Here is a 21,629-nt window from a genome sequence, read left to right on the forward strand (position 1 = left end):
ACAGAGTGACATTTGGGTTCCTTCTCCCACGATCACAAATGTTTATGGCACCAACGTTATGGTTGATGTCGTGTCAGTTTCAGTATGTTCGAGGAATTTAAATAACGATCTTATGAAGTTACATAGGTTGCACCGTATAATTTATGTATAAATTTTACAATCATTTCCTTTCATCTGGCAAAAAGTACTCGTCCACGTAAACTTACTTTGACTCCCGATTGGGGTGGGTCGTTGATAACTGCCATCGTGTTTCTGATAGTATGAGCAAGTTTTTCGCGTGGGGTATACCACACAGTGTCCTCGTACGTTTCTTTCCCCGTCTATTAATAGATGTAAGGTCTGTGAACTGTCTCCTCTGTCAAACGTAACGGGGTACTGAGGTTTGCCTTAAGATTTTTAAGGTTTACACGGTCCAGGTTCTTACGATTAATCGTTAACCCCTGATAATTAGAAATAAGAACAAAAATAGCCAACTTTAATCCAATCGTTAAACCTGGGACCATATAGAATGAAATTCTGAATACCATTATGCAACTTGCTACAACTTTGTCGAGGCCAAATGTTAAACAGCTTGTGTTTAAGATGTAAAGCCAGTCTGCGAACTTACTTAACCTCAAGAAGCCAGTAGAAAGCAAAATATAGTAAGCCTTTATAAGCCTTAAATATATGTATTATTACGTTACGTTCAAATATATAATTTTATCATTCTTATCAGCCGAAAATTGGCTGGCAGAATATATTATTCTATTTTATTTAGTCTGCTAGCGAAGAGGGATATGCACCATTGCTGTAAATGTTAGCCAAAGAAGCGAAGCAATGATAACGATTGATAAAAAAAATGTCCCAATATCTGACCATCGAAGCAAATATTAATTATTATTATTTATATGCGCTAGATAGAAATAATATTTTGACTCATTTATATTATGTGTACATTGTAATATGCCCTGGTGTCTTAAGCTTTGTTATTGGTATATTTATCTTATGAGAAACACGGTACAGTGGCGTGCAAAAATTTTTGAACAATTACTTTCATAGTTATTCCGCTGAGAGAAAAGTGTCCCTTGCAAATGAAATAAACGTTTCTGTTACATATTTCTGCCTTGTAGCTCATTGTATGTACTCTACTTCACCGGATTAAGGCCGTCGCATACTTAGCAACGCGACACATGAACAGCATTAACCCGGAATCGACACGTTCGCATTATTGTATACCATATGGCCCAAATAAAGTGTTGCCAGATGTTTTCTCAGAGACCACTGAAGATATTGCCTTTATCGTGTTTTTAAATTAAACGATCCAGGGGGTCAATCTTTTCAGTTACGTGAAAACAATTCTCGAACCACTGGATCCACGCTCAGTCGTTTATTCGTTACGTTGGCGGTCTCCCTACGAATAATTTAATTCTTTGTTATTGCGAATTCATCTCTGATCCTCTCGATAAAAAGATACGTAGTTTGTACGCCACTGTACGTCCCTGAACGATATATGAAATTTAATTACATTGTACAAGAGATATCACGTAACATACTAATTGGGAATTTTTAATAAAAATGTAAGGCCTGTCACGGCTCCGTGAGATCATATTGTTGAATCAAGTGTTTTTAATAATGTCTCGTGCTCCTGACCGAGGACAAAAGTGTAGTATGTGTTTGCTGTTCGGGTTACAAGTGTGCAACCATGTTTACAAACCGACTTATCTATAGTAATCTCGTATCGTGATCATCGTATTAAACAGTTTGATACGTAGATTCAAGACTGCGCAGCGGGTCAGAGTTAATTCGAAGCTCGACAACGATAATTGATTAATGTCAGTGAGAACCGCGTAGAAAAATATTCGATAAGTAATTTATTTAATATTTAACGACTAATTGTATTTGAATCGTGCAAACGCAAGTTATAGATGGAAAAACTGGCTTCGTTCCCATCGTGATTATGGCACAAAGTCATACTTTATAACTTCTCGCAGTAGACAATGATAGTATCTTCTTAAGGTTCTTGTCAGCTATGACTGTCAGCAACGACAACACCGATCATGAACGTCGACATCTGCAAACAGTTATGAAATATTGATGCATGTATGTACAGACTTCATGGTGAATGTTAGACTCTGTATAAAAATGTTTGTATTGGCTACTTGGGGTTTTCATATTGGAAAACTGAAGAATTTTAATAAATAAAAATTGTATCGCCTTTTAAATTTTACAAAAATTAAATTAATTCCGTTGTTCTTGCTGAGAGCAGTCGATTGTTTTTGTTGTTTCATGGATGAATTTTGCCCTACTTAGCTGCAGAGTAAACTTCGAATGGGGTAAAGCAGGCATGATAATTAGATTCAGTATGATTCAGTAGACTTTGCGAACTGCTTTACCATTGTATCTATTTGTTTCGTGTTTATTGTGATAACGTAGTTTTGTCTCTTGCGTGCTATTTATGCTGGGAGTATACATTTACACGAATAACTTCTGCCACTAACGAAGAACAACGAAACGCCTAAAAGATCGGTATCAGCTAATTTGGTCTTCTTCCAATTTTGAAATTGAATTTAAACAATACGGTATTTGTTCCTATCCCCTGTCGTAATTAACTATGGTGTTCGAAACTGGCGCCGACACTTGGTCTCTCGGTATCAGTGAAAAAATGATCTCTGCGAAGTATTGTTGACTGGTGTTAAAAGGCTGTGTACATCCGCGACCTTCGACGCGGTAGCTAACTGCGAATTGGTCCTTGGGCCAAAATGAGTTTAACATGCCTGGGATAAAGAGTTGAACGGTTGGTCTCGTTTCAGAGCGTAGCGATCAACCTCCAGCGATGCACGGGAGCCGGTTCTCGTAAAACCGAAACTGTGTTTGGCGAATTGCAACGACTCGGAACTGGTCGGTAATCGCTGTCGGCACCGAGGATGGCGAGGAACAGCGGCACTGCAAACGCATACCGACGATGCACCGATTGCACCGTGGTCGTTCATCGCGATGCCGCTGTCGCAGTCCGTAGTACGTCCCCTCGCGAATTACGATCGATCGGAATCGGGTACGGTAGAAACGGCAACGGCACTGGTACCTCTGGCAACACCAGCTACGCTACCAATTTCGATCAGGGAGAGGGCACGGCTGATTAGAGTCGTCTCTTTCTATATAACTGCCGAGCAGCACGTGATTCATGTAAGTCTTGAACCATTGATTTTTAGATACGCGCGCAATATATTTATTTTTACCAAGACCCATCGTGTACCCACTCTAACAACCCCTTCACACGATACGATTCTTCTTTACCGAATCGGTAATACCCAAAATTACAGGCGCTGCTGTCGATAATATGGAATATGTTGCATTATCGATAAGACAAATTTAGTTTTAAAGTTTCTTTATGAGCTGTTCAAACAAGAATAAATAGGTTCGTCATTGTTGATTTAACTGTATATGATACATGTATATGGGATGTTTCACGCAACTGGGCCAGGCTGTAATATATAAAAGAATAATTTTATTAAAGTAATTGTTCAAAGAATCGTCACGTTACGACATACAGAGTAACTACTATAAGATTATTTCATATTAATATTTAATTAAATTCGGTAAAACCGGCCACGAAAACCGTATCGTGTGAACGGACGATACAGCGATCTATTTGCCATGTTTATCGGACCAGATATTCGTATAATTGATAAAAATGTAGATGGATTTAAATGGCTACCTCGCTGAAATCCGTAATGATGGGAGGATTTGATTCTGAAAAATACCTTTTACTCGAATATAATAATCCCTTCACTTCTACACCATTCTTACTATTAATCCTGTCATGATTATGGAGTTATTTGAACAAGTTTTTATCCATTCAACGTGAATTATAATTTTATTCCAGAATTTAATACTTTTTTGTGGAAATACAAACTGACCTAACGTAGCATAATTCAAAATGTGTCGTTCTTTTAAATAGTAACGTATTCTTCGTTTAAACACTAGAAGTGACGCAGGTGCCATATGGTATACTAATTTTAAACTTCAATTCATAAAATTTTTACGACGAGAAGAAATATCCTACTGTTCGATCGTAACACAGAAATCGCATGTTTTTATGTTGTGTTACTTTTGTAGCTTACGCGCGATACGTACGTCCGTCAGTTAATTGTTTTTTAAGTATTTAACAAAAATTTTAGGAGCATCGAACTGACCTTGACAGAACATTTTTCTATTAAGCAAACAGGTTTCGATTCGATAGTTGAATTAGTCATTAATTTTCGCGAAGGCATCGCGATAATATTGTCGTTGATTCGACGAAACGCTCAAAGGTTCCGAGAACACAGCCGTCGAATAGATTAGATTTTAGTCGGTTCTATTGGCTTTGTTGTCAGGTAGTGGAATTTCTTTGGTAATTCACGATTCTACGAAACGTGCATGCGCGTTACGCTTAATTCGATGACACAAGTGTTACACCCATGTAGCGTAATACGATGATTAACTGTCGATTAAAACCATTGTATGGATATAGACAATACCATTGCCGTTTTAACGTGCGAAAAATAAAACGCGAAACCATTAAATGCCTCTGCAATATTAGAAGCTTTGATCGCTAAAATACTATCGAGGAATACATTTTACCGGAAAGTAAATTTTCCAATCGAGGCGTTATCAAAATAAACATTTTATACCTAAAAACATTTAAACAGTCTGTCGTATTTTGTACAATCACCTTGTGTTTCTAGGAATTATTGAATATGTTGTGCACGTTTATCGATCACAGCTTATCGATTAGATGTCCAGGCAGAATTAGCTAAAGAAACAGTTAAGGTTTTGAACTTAGAATTTCTCTATCAAATATAAATTAAGCTCATTTTTGGATGGCTTTGTTAATAAAAAAATTGTCGAATCTGGGAAATGTTAATATCAATAGCTAAGCAAGTCGTTGTGTAGGTTGGTTTTCTGGCTGGTGAGGTCATTAACCTGTCGCTGTTATCGAAAAATATTGTTTTTAAAGCGATCTGTTTCAATGGTTCGAGTTAATCAATTTCTTGTCGTAATACGTACTGCGAAAACTTTGAGAAAAATTGTTCAGTCGCTCGAAACAACCGAGGCGAATGTAAATCCGTGGAAGTTGTTCCTTGTCTGGGCTTTTTAACTTTCGACGAGGTCTCGAGACAGGAATAAAAGGGCTCAAACATGGCAAGTTGAGATCGCGCGTGGAACGAAGTTAGAATTATGCAACAGCTTAAGCTAGCATGGTGATGCAACCTCGAGAGAGAAAAAAAAATGTGCAATGAATGTTTTATTATGTAATTGCATCGACTGTAAAAATTGGACACGAGTGATGATTCAGGAATGTCTATCGTGATTCTTCGCGTTACGTACAAGACTCATTCGGTTCTTTGATTTATTTTTTTTTTAAATAGAAAATCAGACTGATGAGAAACGCCTAAATAAAATACGGTAAGAAACGACAGAGTTTGTGGGATGGCCTGATATATTAATTTTCAAAAACACCGATTAATTCTACGATTTTCCGCTTTAATGAAAATTCTTCGAACTGTTACGATTTTTCATAACGAAATACGTGGGAAAGGACGAGCGAGAATTTTTCAACCGGACTTTCGTTTATGAGAAAAACTGCTTTGAAAGTGGTCGCGCGCTGGTGCATTCGACAAAGCAGACTCAGTGGTTCTCGCGCTCCGCCGGGCACCGGTAATTGATTTTCAAAGTCAATTTTCTCGAAAAGGAAGCCTCGCGTGAGAAACATTTATTCCGCAGTTTCGACTTATTTTTTAACCAGAATGCGACTGTCGTTCGTTTGGAGCCCGACGATATTAAAGTTGTCGCACAATTGAAGGAAAAAACGAAAGCAAACTTACATCGAGCTCCGAAGTCGATCGTCAAAATTGCTAAGAATTTGGGAATTTCTATAAATTGAAAGATGAAAATTCCGCGTGAGAATGGCTGATTATTCCGTGCAGAAGATAGACGGTTGCTTCACACTTTCCCCTTCCTTCATTTTATGCCTCCATCGCTCAATATCGTACAACGAACCAGGTCCGCACAATATGTATCGGTTTTTTTGTTTCGTAGGCCACGATAGAGAACTATGCGAGGACCTTGACATATTCGTTGGTATATTGCTCGCTACTACACGCGCGAACGCTCAAATAGTGCAAACGACGAATTATCGACCACATCGCGACTGTTTCTCTGCGAAACAGACGTTAGAGGCCCTTGACAAAGAAGTTATGGTCGTGGCGAACAGTTTCGTCGCGTTTGGGGCGGTGTTGGGCATTATTCGAACAATTTTATCGCAATTTTTATAAACCATACACGAATGTACAAAAATTACATAACAAAGTACAGGAAGTTATCAGTTATAAATATTAATATTACGTAATTTTTCCTACTACGTTTTAATGAACGTACGAGTTAGTCGAGTTCTAAATCCTACATAGTAAACTTATTTTGCAACAATTTTTACACGATATGCAATCTATGCTAATAACTTCGTACATTGTTCTTATGTAAGTACATTGTCTAACCGTAGGTTTTTATCGTTTCCCAGTCGAACACATTTATATAAACGTACTTGCTTTTTCTTACGTTTTCTTTAATAAAAATACTGGTTCCAAACATTTAGCCCGAGAAATTGGTTAAAAAGCACCGATACGAACGATTTGGCTCCAATCAGGATGTTACGTTAGAGGATGCACTCCCAAACTTGGCACACACTAACGGGTCACCCCGTTAGTTATAGAAGCGACACGTGCACTTGAACTAACACGTCGTATTGATTGCTTTGAACCGATCGTCCCGGTGTAGTTCGTTACATCCGCCTGTATATTTTGTTCGATCGAACGGTTCTCATCTCTCGTTCAATCGGTTGATGATCTCGGTTCGTTTCTGTTGCAGAAATCGAGAGGACGAGTGAATCTCGCGGAATGGATTTGTGCGGGGTCTACTTGTCGCAGCTGCGAGCGATGCTCGTGAGGAATCTGCTCCTGAAGAAACGAGAGAAACGGAAGACTACGGCGGTACGTACAACTTTTCATCGTTGTTTCCTTGAAAATCGTAAAATAGATTCCGCGAGATATAGTACATTTAAGGATTTACTGACGTCCTTGGAACCGTAGAAAGTAGGACGATTCGCAAAATTTTCGTCGAGTATTTTACGAAGTTGCTTTTAGTGTCCCTTTACGTTACAAAAATCGATTGCTAACTACAGTAAATTTCCAATTATCCGGCATACTCGGGACTGGGGCAATGTCGAAAAATCAAATATGTCGGATAATTGGACTATATCTATACAGGGTGTTCGGCCACCCCTGGGAAAAATTTTAATGGGAGATTCTAGAGGCCAAAATAAGACGAAAATCAAGAATACCAATTTGTTGATGGAGGCTTCGTTAAAAAGTTATTAACAATTAAATTAAAAAATTTCAAATCGTTTTGGAAAAATTATTTTCGGTTGCGGGGGTCAATTACAATAATTTTTTATGAATACACATATCCCCGAAATCCTACCCTCCTTCGAGAAAAAAATTCGGGTAGATGGTGAAATTTCTCGGCGAAAAAAAAAATTTTTCAAATCGTTCTAAAAAAATTATTTCTGATTGCAAGGGTCGATTATAATCATTTTTTATGAATAGATATACCCCGGAAATCCTACCCAGTTTGGAGAAAAAAATTCGAGAAGGTGTGAAATTTTTCAACAAAATTAAAAAATTTTAAATCGTTCTAAAAAAATTATTTTTGATTGCAGGGACCAATTATAATAATTTTTGGTCAATAGACATACCCTCGAAATCCTACTCAGTTTCGAGAAAAAAATTCCTTACCGAAAATATAATTTCTGGCCAGAAATCTCTGCCCGAATTTTCATGCGAATCTTTAAAACGTCATAACTTCTGAACGGATTGGACGATTTTAATGTTTAAAAAAGCAAACTACGCGTATTTTGATGGAGAATATGTACAAATCATAAAAATATTCGAAAAGTTGGTCCTTGACCCCGCAAAATGAGAAAACCCCCATAAAAACGGTCCAATTTTCAAACAGCCATAACTCCTACAATTGTGAATATATTTCAATGAAACTTTTTTCTGAAGTAGAGCTCATGGGTACCTACAAAAAAGTATTAGACAACTTTTCTGTAGGGTGTCAAACAAAATTACTAAAAATGAAAAACGAATTTTTAAGAAAAATCGACAGGGGGTAGGTGCCTAAATTTTACGGCGAAATTGAAATGTTTCAAATCGTCTTGGAAAAATTATTTCCAGTTGCGGGGGTCAATGACAATCATTTTTGGTCATTACACCTACCCTCGAAATCCTACCCAGTTTCGAGGAAAAAATTCCTTACCGAAAATCTAATGTGAGGTCAGAAATGCTTCCTTGAAATCTCATGCGAATGTTTAAAACATCATAACTTCTGAACGGATTGGACGATTTTAATGTTTAAAAAAGCAAACTACGCGTATTTTGATGGAGAATATGTACAAATCATAAAAATATTCGAAAAGTTGGTCCTTGACCCCGCAAAATGAGAAAACCCCCATAAAAACGGTCCAATTTTCAAACAGCCATAACTCCTACAATTGTGAATATATTTCAATGAAACTTTTTTCTGAAGTAGAGCTCATGGGTACCTACAAAAAAGTATTAGACAACTTTTCCGTAAGGCGTCAAGCGAAATTATTAAAAATCAAAAACGAATTTTTAAGGAAAATCGACAGGGGGTAGGTGCCTAAATTTTTCGGCGAAATTGAAAAGTTTCAAATCGTTCTGGAAAAATTATTTTCGGTTGCGGGGGTCAATTACAATCATTTTTGCTGAATAGACATACCCCAAAAATCCTGCGCATTTTCGAGAAAAAAATTCAGTATTGACGGAACTTTAAACGTTAATAACTTCTTAACGAAGCCATCATCAACAAATTGGTATTCTTGATTTTCGCCTTATTTTGGCCTCTAGAATCTCCCATTAAAATTTTTCCCAGGGGTGACCGAACACCCTGTATATGAAGCGATAAAAACGAGGAATATAATTACAGATCTCTGGCCACATATTATATTTGCAGTAAAGAATTTTTTTTTCAAAAATGTGTAGGATTTCGAGGGTATGTGTATTGACCAAAAATGATTGTAATTGACCTCTGCAAGTAAAAATAATTTTTTTAGAACGATTTGAAAAAATTCTTTTTCTCCAAAAAATTGACACCAACCTCCTGTCGATTTTTTTTTTAAATTTGTTTTTTATTAATACAAAATAAAATATGTAAATTCCTACGCTTTATTCGCCTGTGAAGATTCTCAAACATTTCAAAAAGGTGCAATTGTTTTTTACAGATACACCAGTGCATGAAACTGCATACAATATTTTCAGATTATCGTTCGATACGATATTTTTATTCATCGATAATTGTTTTGAAAATACAGCTTGTCCCAATGGCGCGGCACACTTTGTATATGTTTGATGCAATATCGTTCTTCGAGCAGAAACTGTTGTTTCGATTCCTGAACGATAAAGAAATATAAAGTAACGTGTCGTCGATAATGAGCGAACGATGTTTTATAAGACAGAGTGTACCACATATTACTACACACGCATTTTATTCCGCTTTATGTCATCGGCGAGGTTTAACAATTTTATGGTAGAAGATATTTTAATCGAGTGACTCGCGTTAGGAGGGCGGGGCTAAGTATAGACGCGAATACTTATTTTATGTATAAATCGATTTTCTCTGCTTCTAACGAGCTATATTTAGGTTTGCTTTTCCCCTCTGCCCCTTTGGTCGACCCTTTATCCCAGAAAATTGACGCAGAGGTTTGACGAGCGACGTTGAATTGTTCGAAATTTGATCATGGAAACGTGCTCCCCAGGGGACAGGAATTTTTTTCAAATTGGAGGTACATTGTTAAGCTGATATTTCAAAAAAGATTGAAAATATTCAGTGCAATTCTACCACACGAGTAACAATTACTTTTACGATTTGGAAACTTTTTTTCAGAAATGCGGTTCGCGTCAACAAATGATAGAAGGTTTTCGCTAAACAAGAATACACCGGACGAATCGTTTAACTCTGCCATCTGAATTCGCTCGTGAAATTATTCGTTGTACAGATTTTCGCTCTCGTTATGCGATATAGTAATTAGTATTTCGATATTTGGTTACTTTATCGAGACACGAACATTTGTCTGCAAACAGTCAGAGACGCTGCTGGATCTCGAGAAATTGGAACCTTCTTAAGGATAGTACACAAATTAGTCGAGTACACAACTGTGGAATGTTCTAATATGTAAACGAATGCCTGTGCCCGCCGTTGAGGAACGACAGAATAAACATTTCGCGAGATAGCGTGGAAACATTTTGTAAATCAAGAGTTATCTCGGCAATGTTGATACTTAAGAAGAAGGAACTTCCGAAAATAGCAACGAAATTATGTTCCGCCCGGAAGAAAAGTTATTGAACTTTTTTAAACATTGGAGGGGTATCTGAGTTAATAATAAAATTAATCGGAATTCGTTTATAACAGCATTGTTTCGCAATTGAAATTTTTGAATTTTAATTACTTCCTTGGTAATTAATTAAAATGGCCAAACTTTTCGATAGATAATGCGGAAATGTTTTCCAAACTAGAGCAGTATTGGTGTCGCCGGTGCCCGAAGAAGAAAAGAAAAAACCCCGCAGCTCTCGCGAGTGCCAGCGAAATTATGTTTTCTCGAACAACAAGAATTATCGTATATTTCTACCGATTTGGAAGTTTGCTAGGAAATCCGTACTGAAATATAAAACAAACGAAGCGTTCTTGAATGCGAACTGACGACCGATTCCGACCGTAAAGGAGCCTCGTAAGGCGAATCGAGTACGTATTAGACGAGAGAAAAAAAGAAAAAACGCGAAAGAAGAGAAACATGTGGACGTTCGACGCCAGCGTATATTTGAATTTGCCAACTACAATCGCGAAACTTGGGAAAAGAGAGAAAGAGGGTGTCCGTAGACTTCCACGAATGGCGACGAAACGACTGCGTTTCGCGGACGGCCACGTTTGCCAACCGTGAGGGCGCCTTGCCAATTCGTTTTCGGCGGATGTTTTTGCGTGCCCATTTTGCGCGGCGGAATTTTTCTGTTCTCTACAACTTTCATCTCTTTTTTCGTTTCCTTTACGATTTCGATCGGATCGTATCGCGAACCAACTCTCTTTAATTAACGGTTCACTTTGGACGATCGTCCACGGTGAGAAGTAAAAAAAAACGTTGCTTTCATCTGCATTTCCTTTAAATCAAGCAACGAACGAAGCAGAATGCATTTAGCGACAAGTCTGATCCGGAAAACGAGCGAACGCAATCATATCGTAGCGACCTCCTCTAGCGATCTTAAAATAAAGTCGATCGTGAGATCCGTCTCGTAATTTCGGTGATGATTGCGTGTGTATTATTCTCCGCGGGATGAAAGGATGACGGAAGCGTAGACGGATCTGAAGATGGTTACGCAACTACGGAGAATCTTTGTCCTTTTGGACCTAGCTGTCGTGTAAAGTGTCGAACAAATGTATTGTGTAAAGTAAGAATATTAAACGGTACCAATTTTAATATCAAGTACAATAGAGGACGAAGACTGTATAAGCTCATTTCTTTCGAGAGATCTTCTGCTTCTCTCTTCCCTTGAAAATAGCGGGATCTAGGACGTTGATCGGTCCGTTGTTCCACATCGAAGTGGAAATGGTCTCGACGGGTTCGACAGTAGAAGGCAGTAGGTGTGGACCAACGAGGAAGTAGACTTGCTCGACCCACGTGGGCAGTGGAACAGCAGCCACGCAGCACTGCCACATCGGTAGACCAAGATGGACGATCATCATACGAAAGTACACGGTGAAATTGCCCGCCAAGTGGTACCATCGATCCGCGTCTTCTCGATGCAACCAGACGCTCGGGGGCTCCTGTTCTGGTTTCGTACGGTACACCAGATAAACCTTGGCCTTTCCACTCTCTGGGAAACATCGGCCGATCTCGAACATCTTGCAGCTACGCGAGTCACTGTGCGGAAGAGAAATCACGTCCTCGAGGCTGGTCGCGCTTCCGGGTTCCGTCTCTGGTCTCTCCGAATCGACTTCCTGTTTCGTGGATTCCGCTTGCGGCTCTTTGGCGTTGTACCGTTTCAGGGAAGAGAAACTGCCGATTTCCATGCGACCCACCGAGAATTCTTCGCCTGCGAAACCGTGAAATTACTCGCACTGCGGTATTTTTCAAAGCGGGGGAGTAACGTCTATTTGTATCATTTCTAGAAAAAAAAACTTGGGAAGTTTAACGTTGAATAATCTTTAATTTCGAACGAAATTAGCAGAAATTCTCTTTTTTTTAGCAAGGTATTCTTCGAAAAATTTGAAAACCACTGCCATAAGGTTACGTCATCCAATTGGGGACGAGTTGTACCTCGTGTTTCGTTGAAGATAGAACGAAATTGTAGAGGAAAATGTTGAATGGTATAACAAGGTCTATCTTCCTACGACCTCGCTTTTTTCCGAGTGCATCTGTAAAGTGCAATTGCACTTTGTATTAAATGACACTGTATATCAATTTTTTTTTTTATATATCATTTCTTCTCGTTGCCCTGTTTGCGAAAATATTAGAGCAAGGTGCTCAAAGAATGTAGTAAAGTATCGATGTGACTAATTATGTCTCTGTTCTCACATATTTATCCATGCATTTCGTTTGCAATTATTCTGTTATCACAACCAGCACGTTGAACATGGCGACAATCCAGGTCACCAAAAACATTAAAGACAAAGACATTCTATTCGCTCGAAATAAATGGCTTTTTGATTTATGAACCAAAGACGGAGCCTACAAAGAAACAACTGATAGCAAAAGTAAAGATATTTACATCAAGCATTTTTACACCCTGGTAAAAACCTAGAATTATTAGCCCTCTCAATATTCTCCATACCATCGAGGAGGGGTGCTTGAACGATCCAATCTTGGCTTCGAGTGCTATTCCGTGGACGATTTCTTGGGTTTCATTATTCGGTTCGAGTGTATAATAATCCAACAGCTCGGCCAGGAACTCTAGTCCCGGAAACACGGGAACAACAGAACGATAGTATTGATCTCTCCCGTTTGAAACGATACGAATGGAAGTACCGAGTGATCGTTAATAATTTCTGATTAATAATTGGCGGAAAATTCCAAGGGACAGAAACGCTAAGAGGAACAACATATGGCGCGGGTGAAACCCTAACAAAGGGAATACTGGAAACGCGTGGATAATTATCTTAATGGGTTACCTGCTATCTCGAGGTTCCACAGAAGCTGAAAGCCGTCGATCGAGAGATAGAAGTTTCGAACATCCTCTGGGAGAAGGCAGCAATGCCTTTGCTCCCAGTTGACGATGGTCGTCAACTCGCATCCGTTTCTCCTTTCTACTCGTACATTTTTCACGTATGGCACGTTTTCGAGGAGCTTCACCACGCCCAGCGTCAGGTTCTCGTAGAAGGAATCCTCGGTAACGACGTCCACGTAGAAGGACATGTCAACCTCGTGAAAAAAGACCCTGTCGCGATCAAATTCGAGTCTCGGACCGACAATGTTCGTGAAAATTTTCCTCTCGTTTTAAAGTATAATTTTTAAAACTCTGAAGCGTCTATTTTATTACCAATTTAAAAAAAAAACCTTTAAGCAACTGTACCTACGATGTTTCGTAATCAGTCCACTCCGTGCGGTCTCCTCGTAGGATACGCTCGCAAGACGAACTTCATCTTGGAATTCTTCAGTTTCCCCAATCGCCCTTAACAGTTTACACTTCTTCCCCGTTCGGAATTTCTCGATTCCCGATTATTGTCAAAGTTCGCGACGGGATCCCGAAACGTTTCTAATATTCGGGGAATCGAGGACAGTCGTCCCGATGGCTAAAATCGTACGGTTGTTGATCGCCATGGTGACCGAATATCAAACCGAACCTCCGTGTCTAACTTTTCAGCATTCGTCGGCGGTGGGTCGTCGTATCGAACCGCTTGCGCAGGTTTGCACGACAGGTGTGGGAGAGGGTGCAGGTGGACTAATTATTATGCACGCACGAGAGAGTTTCTTTTCACTGCTGGCCCTACCATTTCGAATGTGGAATAATTATATAGAATTTTCAAGTTGCATTATTAACTATCAATCGAGGGCAGCAACGCCCCGGAACCAATTCTAGCGGAGTTGAAAGCTTACCATATCCAGATCTGGAGCAAAAAATGTCTCCCTCTTTTTTTTTTTTGTACCCCACGCTTTGCGTCTGTTACGTACATCGCTAGAAAACTTTTGCTATACTGCCTTATTCGTTCATATTTTTTCAGAATAATTCCCCGTCGCAATCAATACGTTCGTGCATACGACTAAACCGGTCATTAAACGTTTCCTGCCATTTTTCCTCCGATGGATTTGCGTATTGTTCGGTCCCACGATGCTGAAAGCGTTTTATTCCTAATTTGGGACAGTTTTCGCTCGAATACGAACATCGGTTGATAAAAACAAATATCAAACAATTACCAATCCTTTATCTGTGCGCCATATTTCCCTGTAAGCGTTCGTCGATAAGTTGAAAAGAATGCATGAAACTTGTTGAGTTTAGGAGTAACACTACGATGGATTTATGATTCCTTCAATTTGCCTATTTACAGGAGATTTTCCTGCCCCTTTGCACCTTAGGCGTGTTGATCGTGGTAAAAGTCTTGCCACCGAATCCGAATTACCCTGCGATGACAACGCAGAGACAAGAGGGTGGGATTTTCGAGACGTTCAACGGGTACAAGAACAACACGGTGGCTGTTGTTCCCAACTCGACGGAAACTTTGGTACACATTAATAAAGAATTTACGAAGGAAAGAGTAGAGTACAATTTTAAGTAATATTCCTCCAGTCGTTTCTACAACGTTGGTCCTTTTCTAGAACTTTTTGAACTCGATGAACGCCCTGTGGTTGTCAATGTGGGATTATCCCGGCAAGCTTCCCCTGAATTTTATGGTGTTCGACACAAAAGACGATCTGCAAGCGGCGTATTGGAGAGACCCTTACAGTGTACCCATAGCAGTTATCTTCGAAGACTCTCAGCCTATATCTCAACGTCTCCTGTAAGGATTCCATTGTATAATCTGACGTGGATTAGCCATTTGCAGTCCAAGACATTTTTAATATTTCTTTAATAATCTGGCTCGACGTGGGACCGCAAAAGGTTAAATTTGTATTCGTATGCTTCCTAGATACGAGATAAGAACTAATCCTTCATACACGAATCCACCTTCGCCGACCGAATTGTATTCCGCCCCAGTTACTTGTCGAAAGGACACGAGCCACTGGATGGGTGGCGTATTGTCGATAGAGACTGGTGGATCATGCCCCGTGAACAATTACTTGCACTCCGGCTTCCTGGCGTTGCAATTGATAATGGATGTTACAAAGATAAGAGTACGTCTTGAATACTCCGTTTTACCGAAATAAAAATTTACCGTCGCTTAATGCACGATACTAACGCAACTGTGTACGTTTGGCACTTTGTAGCTAGACACAGGAAACAATGATGTAACCGTACCGGATGTTAAACTCGAGATGTTCCCAAAGGAAGCCTTTACTGCAGGTGAAATTATGTCTTAAATGTTTGAGAGATTATCATCTTCTTGTACGTTTTTGCACGATGAGTAATAAATACTATCTACCTGATATTAGAATAAACTTAGTAGACTAATGATTATAGAAGAAAGAAGGTACCTTTGTTTAGAAATTAAATTTATATTTAACACGTTGACTGTCATAGCGATAACTGGTGACCGGACTAACAAGTACACCACAAGTATGTTTAACAGTCAACGTGTTAAACAACTTTTTTTTTACTTTGTTTTGCGGGCATATTTCTAAGAATATGTTTTATTTAGACTGGATGCTGGCCTTTAGAGTTGTTATACCTCTCTTTATGGTTCTGGCTCTTTCGCAATTCGTCACTTATCTCCTGATTCTGATAGTCGGTGAGAAGGAGAAAAAGATCAAGGAAGGAATGAAGATAATGGGCCTAAAAGATTCTATCTTTTGGTAGGTTTGCAGTTTACGGTAGCGCCGCTTACAAATTCTATTTTTTTCCCTTTTTTTTTCAACAAGCAACGCATGTTTAATGACACGTGTCTTGCATGAAGCAATCGGTAGAAAAGTTCACGCGAAAGTTTTCGAATTTACTCGAACGATTAAGAAATAATTTCCTTTCTCGTTTCAGGTTGTCGTGGTTCATTATCTACAGCGTCTTTGTCTTGTTACTATCCGCCGTTGGGGTGATACTACTTTTTACACTGCAAATGTTTCAGCACACACACTTTCTACCGATATTCCTTTTAGTAGTGCTCTACAGTTTCTCCATAATCATGTTTGCTTTCATGATAACGCCTTTCTTCGACAAGTCACGGGTAAGCATTCGAACGACGCTTTATTGTGCTGTTGTTATGTAAATGTTAAATTCAACAACTGTAACTCTGTTTTCCAGACCGCCGGTGTACTCGGCAACTTTGCAGTGACGATATTAAGCTTGATGTACTTTATCCAAGTTTTCGTGAATGACTCTAGTTCAATTTCATTCTGGGTAGTCTCTCTTCTCAGTCCAACGGGCGTTGCTTTAGCAATGGATAAGGTTTGTATCCAAACAACGTATTGTTGATTTTTGTATCTACTAAATGAAATATTAACACAAAAAGATAGCGAAATTCAATGAAGTGATTTTGGTAAAAGACTTGACGTTCGTTTCTGCAGGCTCTTGTATTGGATTTACAAGGTGAAGGGGTAAACTTTGATAATCTTTGGTCAGGACCCGGTATACCGTTTGGTGGAAGTCTCATTATGATGACTTTAGACATATTTCTGTACGCCTGTTTAGCCTACTATTTCGATTCCGTCATACCTAGTACGTTTACTCAAATATTTTTTGTACCGTTTAATGCTTTACTGGAATTATAATTAAAAATAAATTAAATATTAAATAAATGTTTATCCTAGGTGAATATGGAATAAAAAGAACTCCTTGGTTTTGCTTTACGCCGAGATTCTGGTGTCAGAGGAAGGCTCCACGGGTGGGTTTAATGCATAACAACACAAAGTATCGAATGTATAGGAAATTGGAAAAAATTTTGTTCACAGTCGTATTTACAGGTACCGTCGTCGAATGGAGAGTCGAACTCCTTTATACCTGGTGAGGAGACCAATCGTGATATTGAGCCAGTGGTGCGAGAAATGAAAGGACGCGAAGCCATTAGGATAGTCGGTCTTTACAAATCGTACCAAAAATGTCGCAAGCCAGAGATCAAAGCCGTGGATGGCATTAACCTGACGATTTACGAGGGACAAATTACAGCAATACTCGGGCATAACGGCGCTGGGAAAACAAGTCTCTTCAACATATTAACTGGTCTGACTGCGCCTACCGCCGGCACTGCCTTGATTTTCGGTTACGATGTCAGAGATTCCAACGACATGCAAATGATTAGAAGTATGACTGGCGTTTGTCCACAGCACGACATCCTCTTCGATCTTCTAACACCAAGGGAACACCTTGAATTCTTTGCTGCTGTACGGGGCATTCCAAAAACGATGATCGAGCACGAGGTACGTGTTCGGTCTTCTTGTAACTTTTATAATTTGTACAAGTTATCATCCCACTTTCCTTGGGTTGTAGTACAAAGCAAACTCCTTTTTTTATTCTTTTTTTTTACCATTATTAAATTAATCTGCGGACAATTTGTTCCGTGATCATCTTCAGGTGCAGAAAACTTTAAAAGACATCGATTTGTACGAGCAAGCAGATACTTTCGCAAAATATTTAAGCGGTGGGCAGAAAAGGAAATTGTCCGTTGGTATCGCTATTATAGGCGATCCGAAAATTATTATCCTCGACGAACCCACCGCCGGAGTAGATCCTTATTCCAGGAGACAGATGTGGTCGTTTTTGCAATCTAGACGTCATGGGAAAGTGATTTTATTGACGACGCATTTTATGGATGAGGCAGACATATTAGCGGATAGGAAAGCGGTTATCAGTAAAGGAAAGTTAAGGTGCTGCGGTAGTTCCCTGTTCTTGAAAAATAAATTCGGCATTGGATATCACTTAACGTAAGTCAGAAACATATTACAGTATTTCCTTGAAAGATGTCAAGATGCTCAAACGTTTCTTCATTGCACTATAAACATGTTCGATAACGTTTATATCAGGCAAGTGAATATCTCTCAAGGAAGTAGTTAGGAAGTAAATAATACCATGTTATAATAAGGTGTGTTTTGGTACATTAAAAAAATACTACACAGGTTGGTGCTCGAAGGAAACGCGAGAGAGCATGCCATTTCCAGATTAGTAAGTTCTCACGTATCGAAGTCAGAAAAAGCGAGACGCCACGGACGCGAATTAAGTTTCATTCTGCCACACAATTCCGTCGAGAATTTTGCACCACTTTTCTCAGCCATAGAACACGAGATTAGAACTCGATCGAGTCGATTGGGCATTAGCAGTTACGGAGTCTCTATGACTACTTTGGAAGAAGTATTTCTACATCTAGAGAAAGACGAGGGCACAGAGTGCACGATGGATAATTTGTCGAAAAAAATGGTGCGTAACCGTGCACTAAGCAGGTCATTGTCCTTGCAATCCAAAAGCACTTCTTATCAAAGTTTGCAGAACGAAGGTGTCACTGTTCAAAACGATGGTCAAGGAAAAGGTATGTACATATTTTTTAATGTGTACAAAGTATTTATATCAAGTTTCGAAATTGCATCTGATTGCAGGCGGTGGAGATTTACCAGATGGAGTTCATAGTGACAGAAACCCTCCTATTCTCGGCCTCGGATTAGACCCCATAAAAATCCGGCCTAATTTCCTACAAATCCTGTACGCTATGCTTCGCCTAAGGATACTAAGGCTCTTTAGGAACATCCAGTTACTGTATTTCACTATCGTTGCGCCTCTTTTTCTGGTAGTCCTTGGCCTCTATTTGAATAGCATTCAAATGGTTGAGATCAAAATGCAATCTCTTAGATTGAATACTGGTACGTCGTGTCTTTCGTTATTGAAAAACTATTTTTTATATTTTATAAATAAAGTGACTACGGAAAGTACTGGCAAGGAGAGTTCACGATTCGGACGAGGATTTTTTAACACTTTGATAAGCTCGTCTAGGTCTTCAGCTTTCCTTGCGGGAATGTTCGTTAACATTAAGACGTATGTACATATCTATTTCTTTCCATTTTGATAGACACGTACGGCAACGAAACGAAACTTTTGTACGCGAACAATACTGATCACGACATCACAGACTTGATCGAGGGAATAAGTCAAGACGTGAAATACATTGACGAATACTACGGAAACTTTGCGAACTTGCTCAAAATTGCACCACACATGGCAGCTTTAAATATTAACGAATACAGTCAGCAGAAGCTCGATTTGACCGTTGCTTATAACGACACTACGCAACATTCCCTACCAATTTTGATAAATCTTTTATCCAACACCTATCATAGGTAAGATCAGTAGTTCAGAGAAATATTCTGAATTTAAATATTTACTCGTAAGGTTTATTGTTTGCTGTTAGGTTGACCTCGGACAAAAGTCATTTAAAACCAATCGAAGTTAAGACACATCCTTTCCAGCAGACTTCCCAACCGCAGGAGTTCAATATTGGTACAGCTAGCTCTGCTGTATTTATCGGAATGAATTTTGTTCTGTTGCCAATAACTCTAGTTGTAGACATGGTCTACGATCGAGAAGTAAGATATCTTTATCGGGAGTGTATATAAATAAACAGAATGCAGCTAAATAACATGTACGAGTGGGCAATTCTTCACAAGAAATTATCCCGCCCGCTTGTACATGTCATTTAACCGCATCCTATGTATAGTTTCATTAACTTTTAACGTTATGTATCCATAGATAAAAGCGAAGAATCAACTTCGTGTGAACGGTTTATCATTTTCTATGTACTTCCTGACATACTTCATCGTACTTGTCGGCCTGATGATGTTCATTTGTCTGTGCATTCTCGGCATTATATTTCTCTTCGATGTGCCTTCGCTTCAAGAAATACCAGCACTAATCACCCTCGGCGGTCTTTTAATGCTTTATTGCCCGTCGTCCATTCTATTCTCAACGTGTTTAAGTTACATTTTTGACAAAATGGATTCTGCGCAGAGTATTTTGCCCAATATATCAACATTCTTCGGGCTTATACCCTTTATACTAGTCACGATTCTTGATATGTTAGGTCTCAGTAAGTAGCAATCATTTATAAACAGATTTGTTATCGAATAGACATTTCTGTACTCGTAAATGTTAAACATCGAATAATCAATTTTCAGGTGGAACCGCAGCATTTGTTTTACATGTAATTTTTTCACTATTAAACACATTGTACGTGCCATATGCTGCAGTGTATTACGTAGAACGAGTCCACTTGATGTGCTCCATCAATGCGGCTTGTCATCATTTGACTATGTCCGATTATCTGACCACAGAAATCATTTTAATGGCCTTTGGCGTACTCCTGCACTGTCCGGTGTGGTTCTTCGTACTTTTGTTATTGGACATTAAAAAGAGTGGTGGGAACGTCGGCGATATCTTCAAGCATTTCCTGGTTAGAATATTCTTTACACAATCTGTTAAAGATGTTCCGTTAACGGGTTGGTTGCCGCATATCTAAAATTGCATTTGATACTAAAAGTACTTTTTATATCCATAGCGTAATGGTGGTTCTGTTGGTGAGGAAATAATGGAGAACTCTGACATTGGAGAGCATGAAGACGCAGATGTTAAAGCCGAGAGACAAAAAGTTTTTAATCTCATTACTTCATCATCCGTTCAAGAACCACCTGTAGTTCTAGTACAGGTATGAATTGCAGTCACCTGAATAGTTCGGCCAGTTTTGTATTATATAATTATAAACATAAAATTGCAATTACATTAAAATGTTGTATTTGTTAGAATTTGAGAAAAGAATATAGACAAAGGGAGTCAGGTTCGTGTAGTTGCTGCTCTAAACAGGAAGAGGAAGCCAATCAAATACAACGAAAAGTTGCTGTAAGAAATCTCTCGTTAGCGGTTGAGCCGGGAGAAGTATTTGGTTTGTTGGGCCATAACGGTGCTGGAAAAACTACGACAATGAAGATTATCATAGCAGAGGAAGCAGCCACCCGAGGCAGGGTGCAGATCGGAGGCCATAACATTAATTCCAATATGGCAGAAGCTTTCAGACAGATGGGATATTGCCCCCAACATGATGCTCAGTGGAAAAACATTACAGTCAGGGAACATTTAGAATGTTACGCTGCGATACGCGGTGTGCCATGGGGAGATATCAGCAGGTAATTTATTCAAATCAATTGAATATTTTTCGAATTCTTACAGAATCAATTAGAAACGATAGAACTAATAAGTTCCGTATTATAGAATCGTGGACTTGTATCTTACTGGTCTACAAATCCACGAACATGCCGACAAGCAGACTCAAGAATGTTCAGGTGGGACTAGAAGGAAACTTAGTTTTGCCATGGCAATGATCGGAGGTCCAAAAGTTGTTCTAATGGATGAACCTAGTACAGGAATGGATCCTAGATCGAAAAGGTTTTTATGGGATACAATTCTCGCCAGTTTTCAGGTTAGTTTAACGAA

General features: G+C 39.1%; 2 protein-coding genes across 4 annotated transcripts in view; one reads left to right on the forward strand and one right to left on the reverse strand.

Annotated features, from left to right (window-relative positions):
- LOC143345118 (cholesterol transporter ABCA5) overlaps positions 1 to 21,629 on the forward strand; it is a 32,708-nt gene that overhangs the window by 7,022 nt on the left and 4,057 nt on the right. The window contains exons 3-25 of one of the 3 annotated variants that reach the window (XM_076771933.1): positions 2,790 to 3,162; positions 6,883 to 7,004; positions 14,626 to 14,799; positions 14,894 to 15,075; positions 15,205 to 15,409; positions 15,503 to 15,578; positions 15,874 to 16,027; positions 16,206 to 16,392; positions 16,470 to 16,613; positions 16,733 to 16,883; positions 16,976 to 17,049; positions 17,117 to 17,581; positions 17,736 to 18,085; positions 18,278 to 18,575; positions 18,645 to 18,684; positions 18,752 to 19,012; positions 19,219 to 19,486; positions 19,558 to 19,732; positions 19,896 to 20,232; positions 20,321 to 20,595; positions 20,701 to 20,847; positions 20,943 to 21,322; positions 21,408 to 21,615. In XM_076771933.1, coding sequence (XP_076628048.1) covers positions 6,912 to 7,004; positions 14,626 to 14,799; positions 14,894 to 15,075; positions 15,205 to 15,409; positions 15,503 to 15,578; positions 15,874 to 16,027; positions 16,206 to 16,392; positions 16,470 to 16,613; positions 16,733 to 16,883; positions 16,976 to 17,049; positions 17,117 to 17,581; positions 17,736 to 18,085; positions 18,278 to 18,575; positions 18,645 to 18,684; positions 18,752 to 19,012; positions 19,219 to 19,486; positions 19,558 to 19,732; positions 19,896 to 20,232; positions 20,321 to 20,595; positions 20,701 to 20,847; positions 20,943 to 21,322; positions 21,408 to 21,615 — 4,644 coding nt within the window. In that variant the 5' untranslated portion in view covers positions 2,790 to 3,162; positions 6,883 to 6,911. Of the gene's footprint in view, positions 1 to 2,789; positions 3,163 to 6,882; positions 7,005 to 14,625; positions 14,800 to 14,893; positions 15,076 to 15,204; positions 15,410 to 15,502; positions 15,579 to 15,873; positions 16,028 to 16,205; positions 16,393 to 16,469; positions 16,614 to 16,732; positions 16,884 to 16,975; positions 17,050 to 17,116; positions 17,582 to 17,735; positions 18,086 to 18,277; positions 18,685 to 18,751; positions 19,013 to 19,218; positions 19,487 to 19,557; positions 19,733 to 19,895; positions 20,233 to 20,320; positions 20,596 to 20,700; positions 20,848 to 20,942; positions 21,323 to 21,407; positions 21,616 to 21,629 lie in introns of all 3 variants that reach the window. The other 2 variants (XM_076771931.1, XM_076771932.1) reach the window with 2 other exon arrangements.
- LOC143345119 (tubulin polyglutamylase complex subunit 2) lies at positions 10,862 to 13,580 on the reverse strand. The gene is made up of 2 exons (XM_076771934.1): positions 13,252 to 13,580; positions 10,862 to 12,176 (listed from the first exon to the last, which is right to left on the reverse strand). The coding sequence occupies exons 1-2, from the start codon at positions 13,493 to 13,495 to the stop codon at positions 11,596 to 11,598; spliced, it is 825 nt and encodes a 274-aa protein (XP_076628049.1). The 5' UTR covers positions 13,496 to 13,580; the 3' UTR covers positions 10,862 to 11,595.

Source organism: Colletes latitarsis, chromosome 8 (assembly GCF_051014445.1).
Source record: "Colletes latitarsis isolate SP2378_abdomen chromosome 8, iyColLati1, whole genome shotgun sequence".
Lineage (NCBI taxonomy): Eukaryota > Metazoa > Arthropoda > Insecta > Hymenoptera > Colletidae > Colletes > Colletes latitarsis.

What these genes read in the sequence shown, in the direction of transcription:
- LOC143345119 (XM_076771934.1), bottom strand. Translation starts at nt 13,495, where the DNA reads ATGTCCTTCTACGTGGACGTCGTTACCGAGGATTCCTTCTACGAGAAC. An exon ending in GTGGAACCTCGAGATAGCAG is followed by an intron (nt 12,177 to 13,251) that starts GTAACCCATTAA and finishes ACGGTTTCGCAG; the next exon opens with GCGAAGAATTCTCGGTGGGT.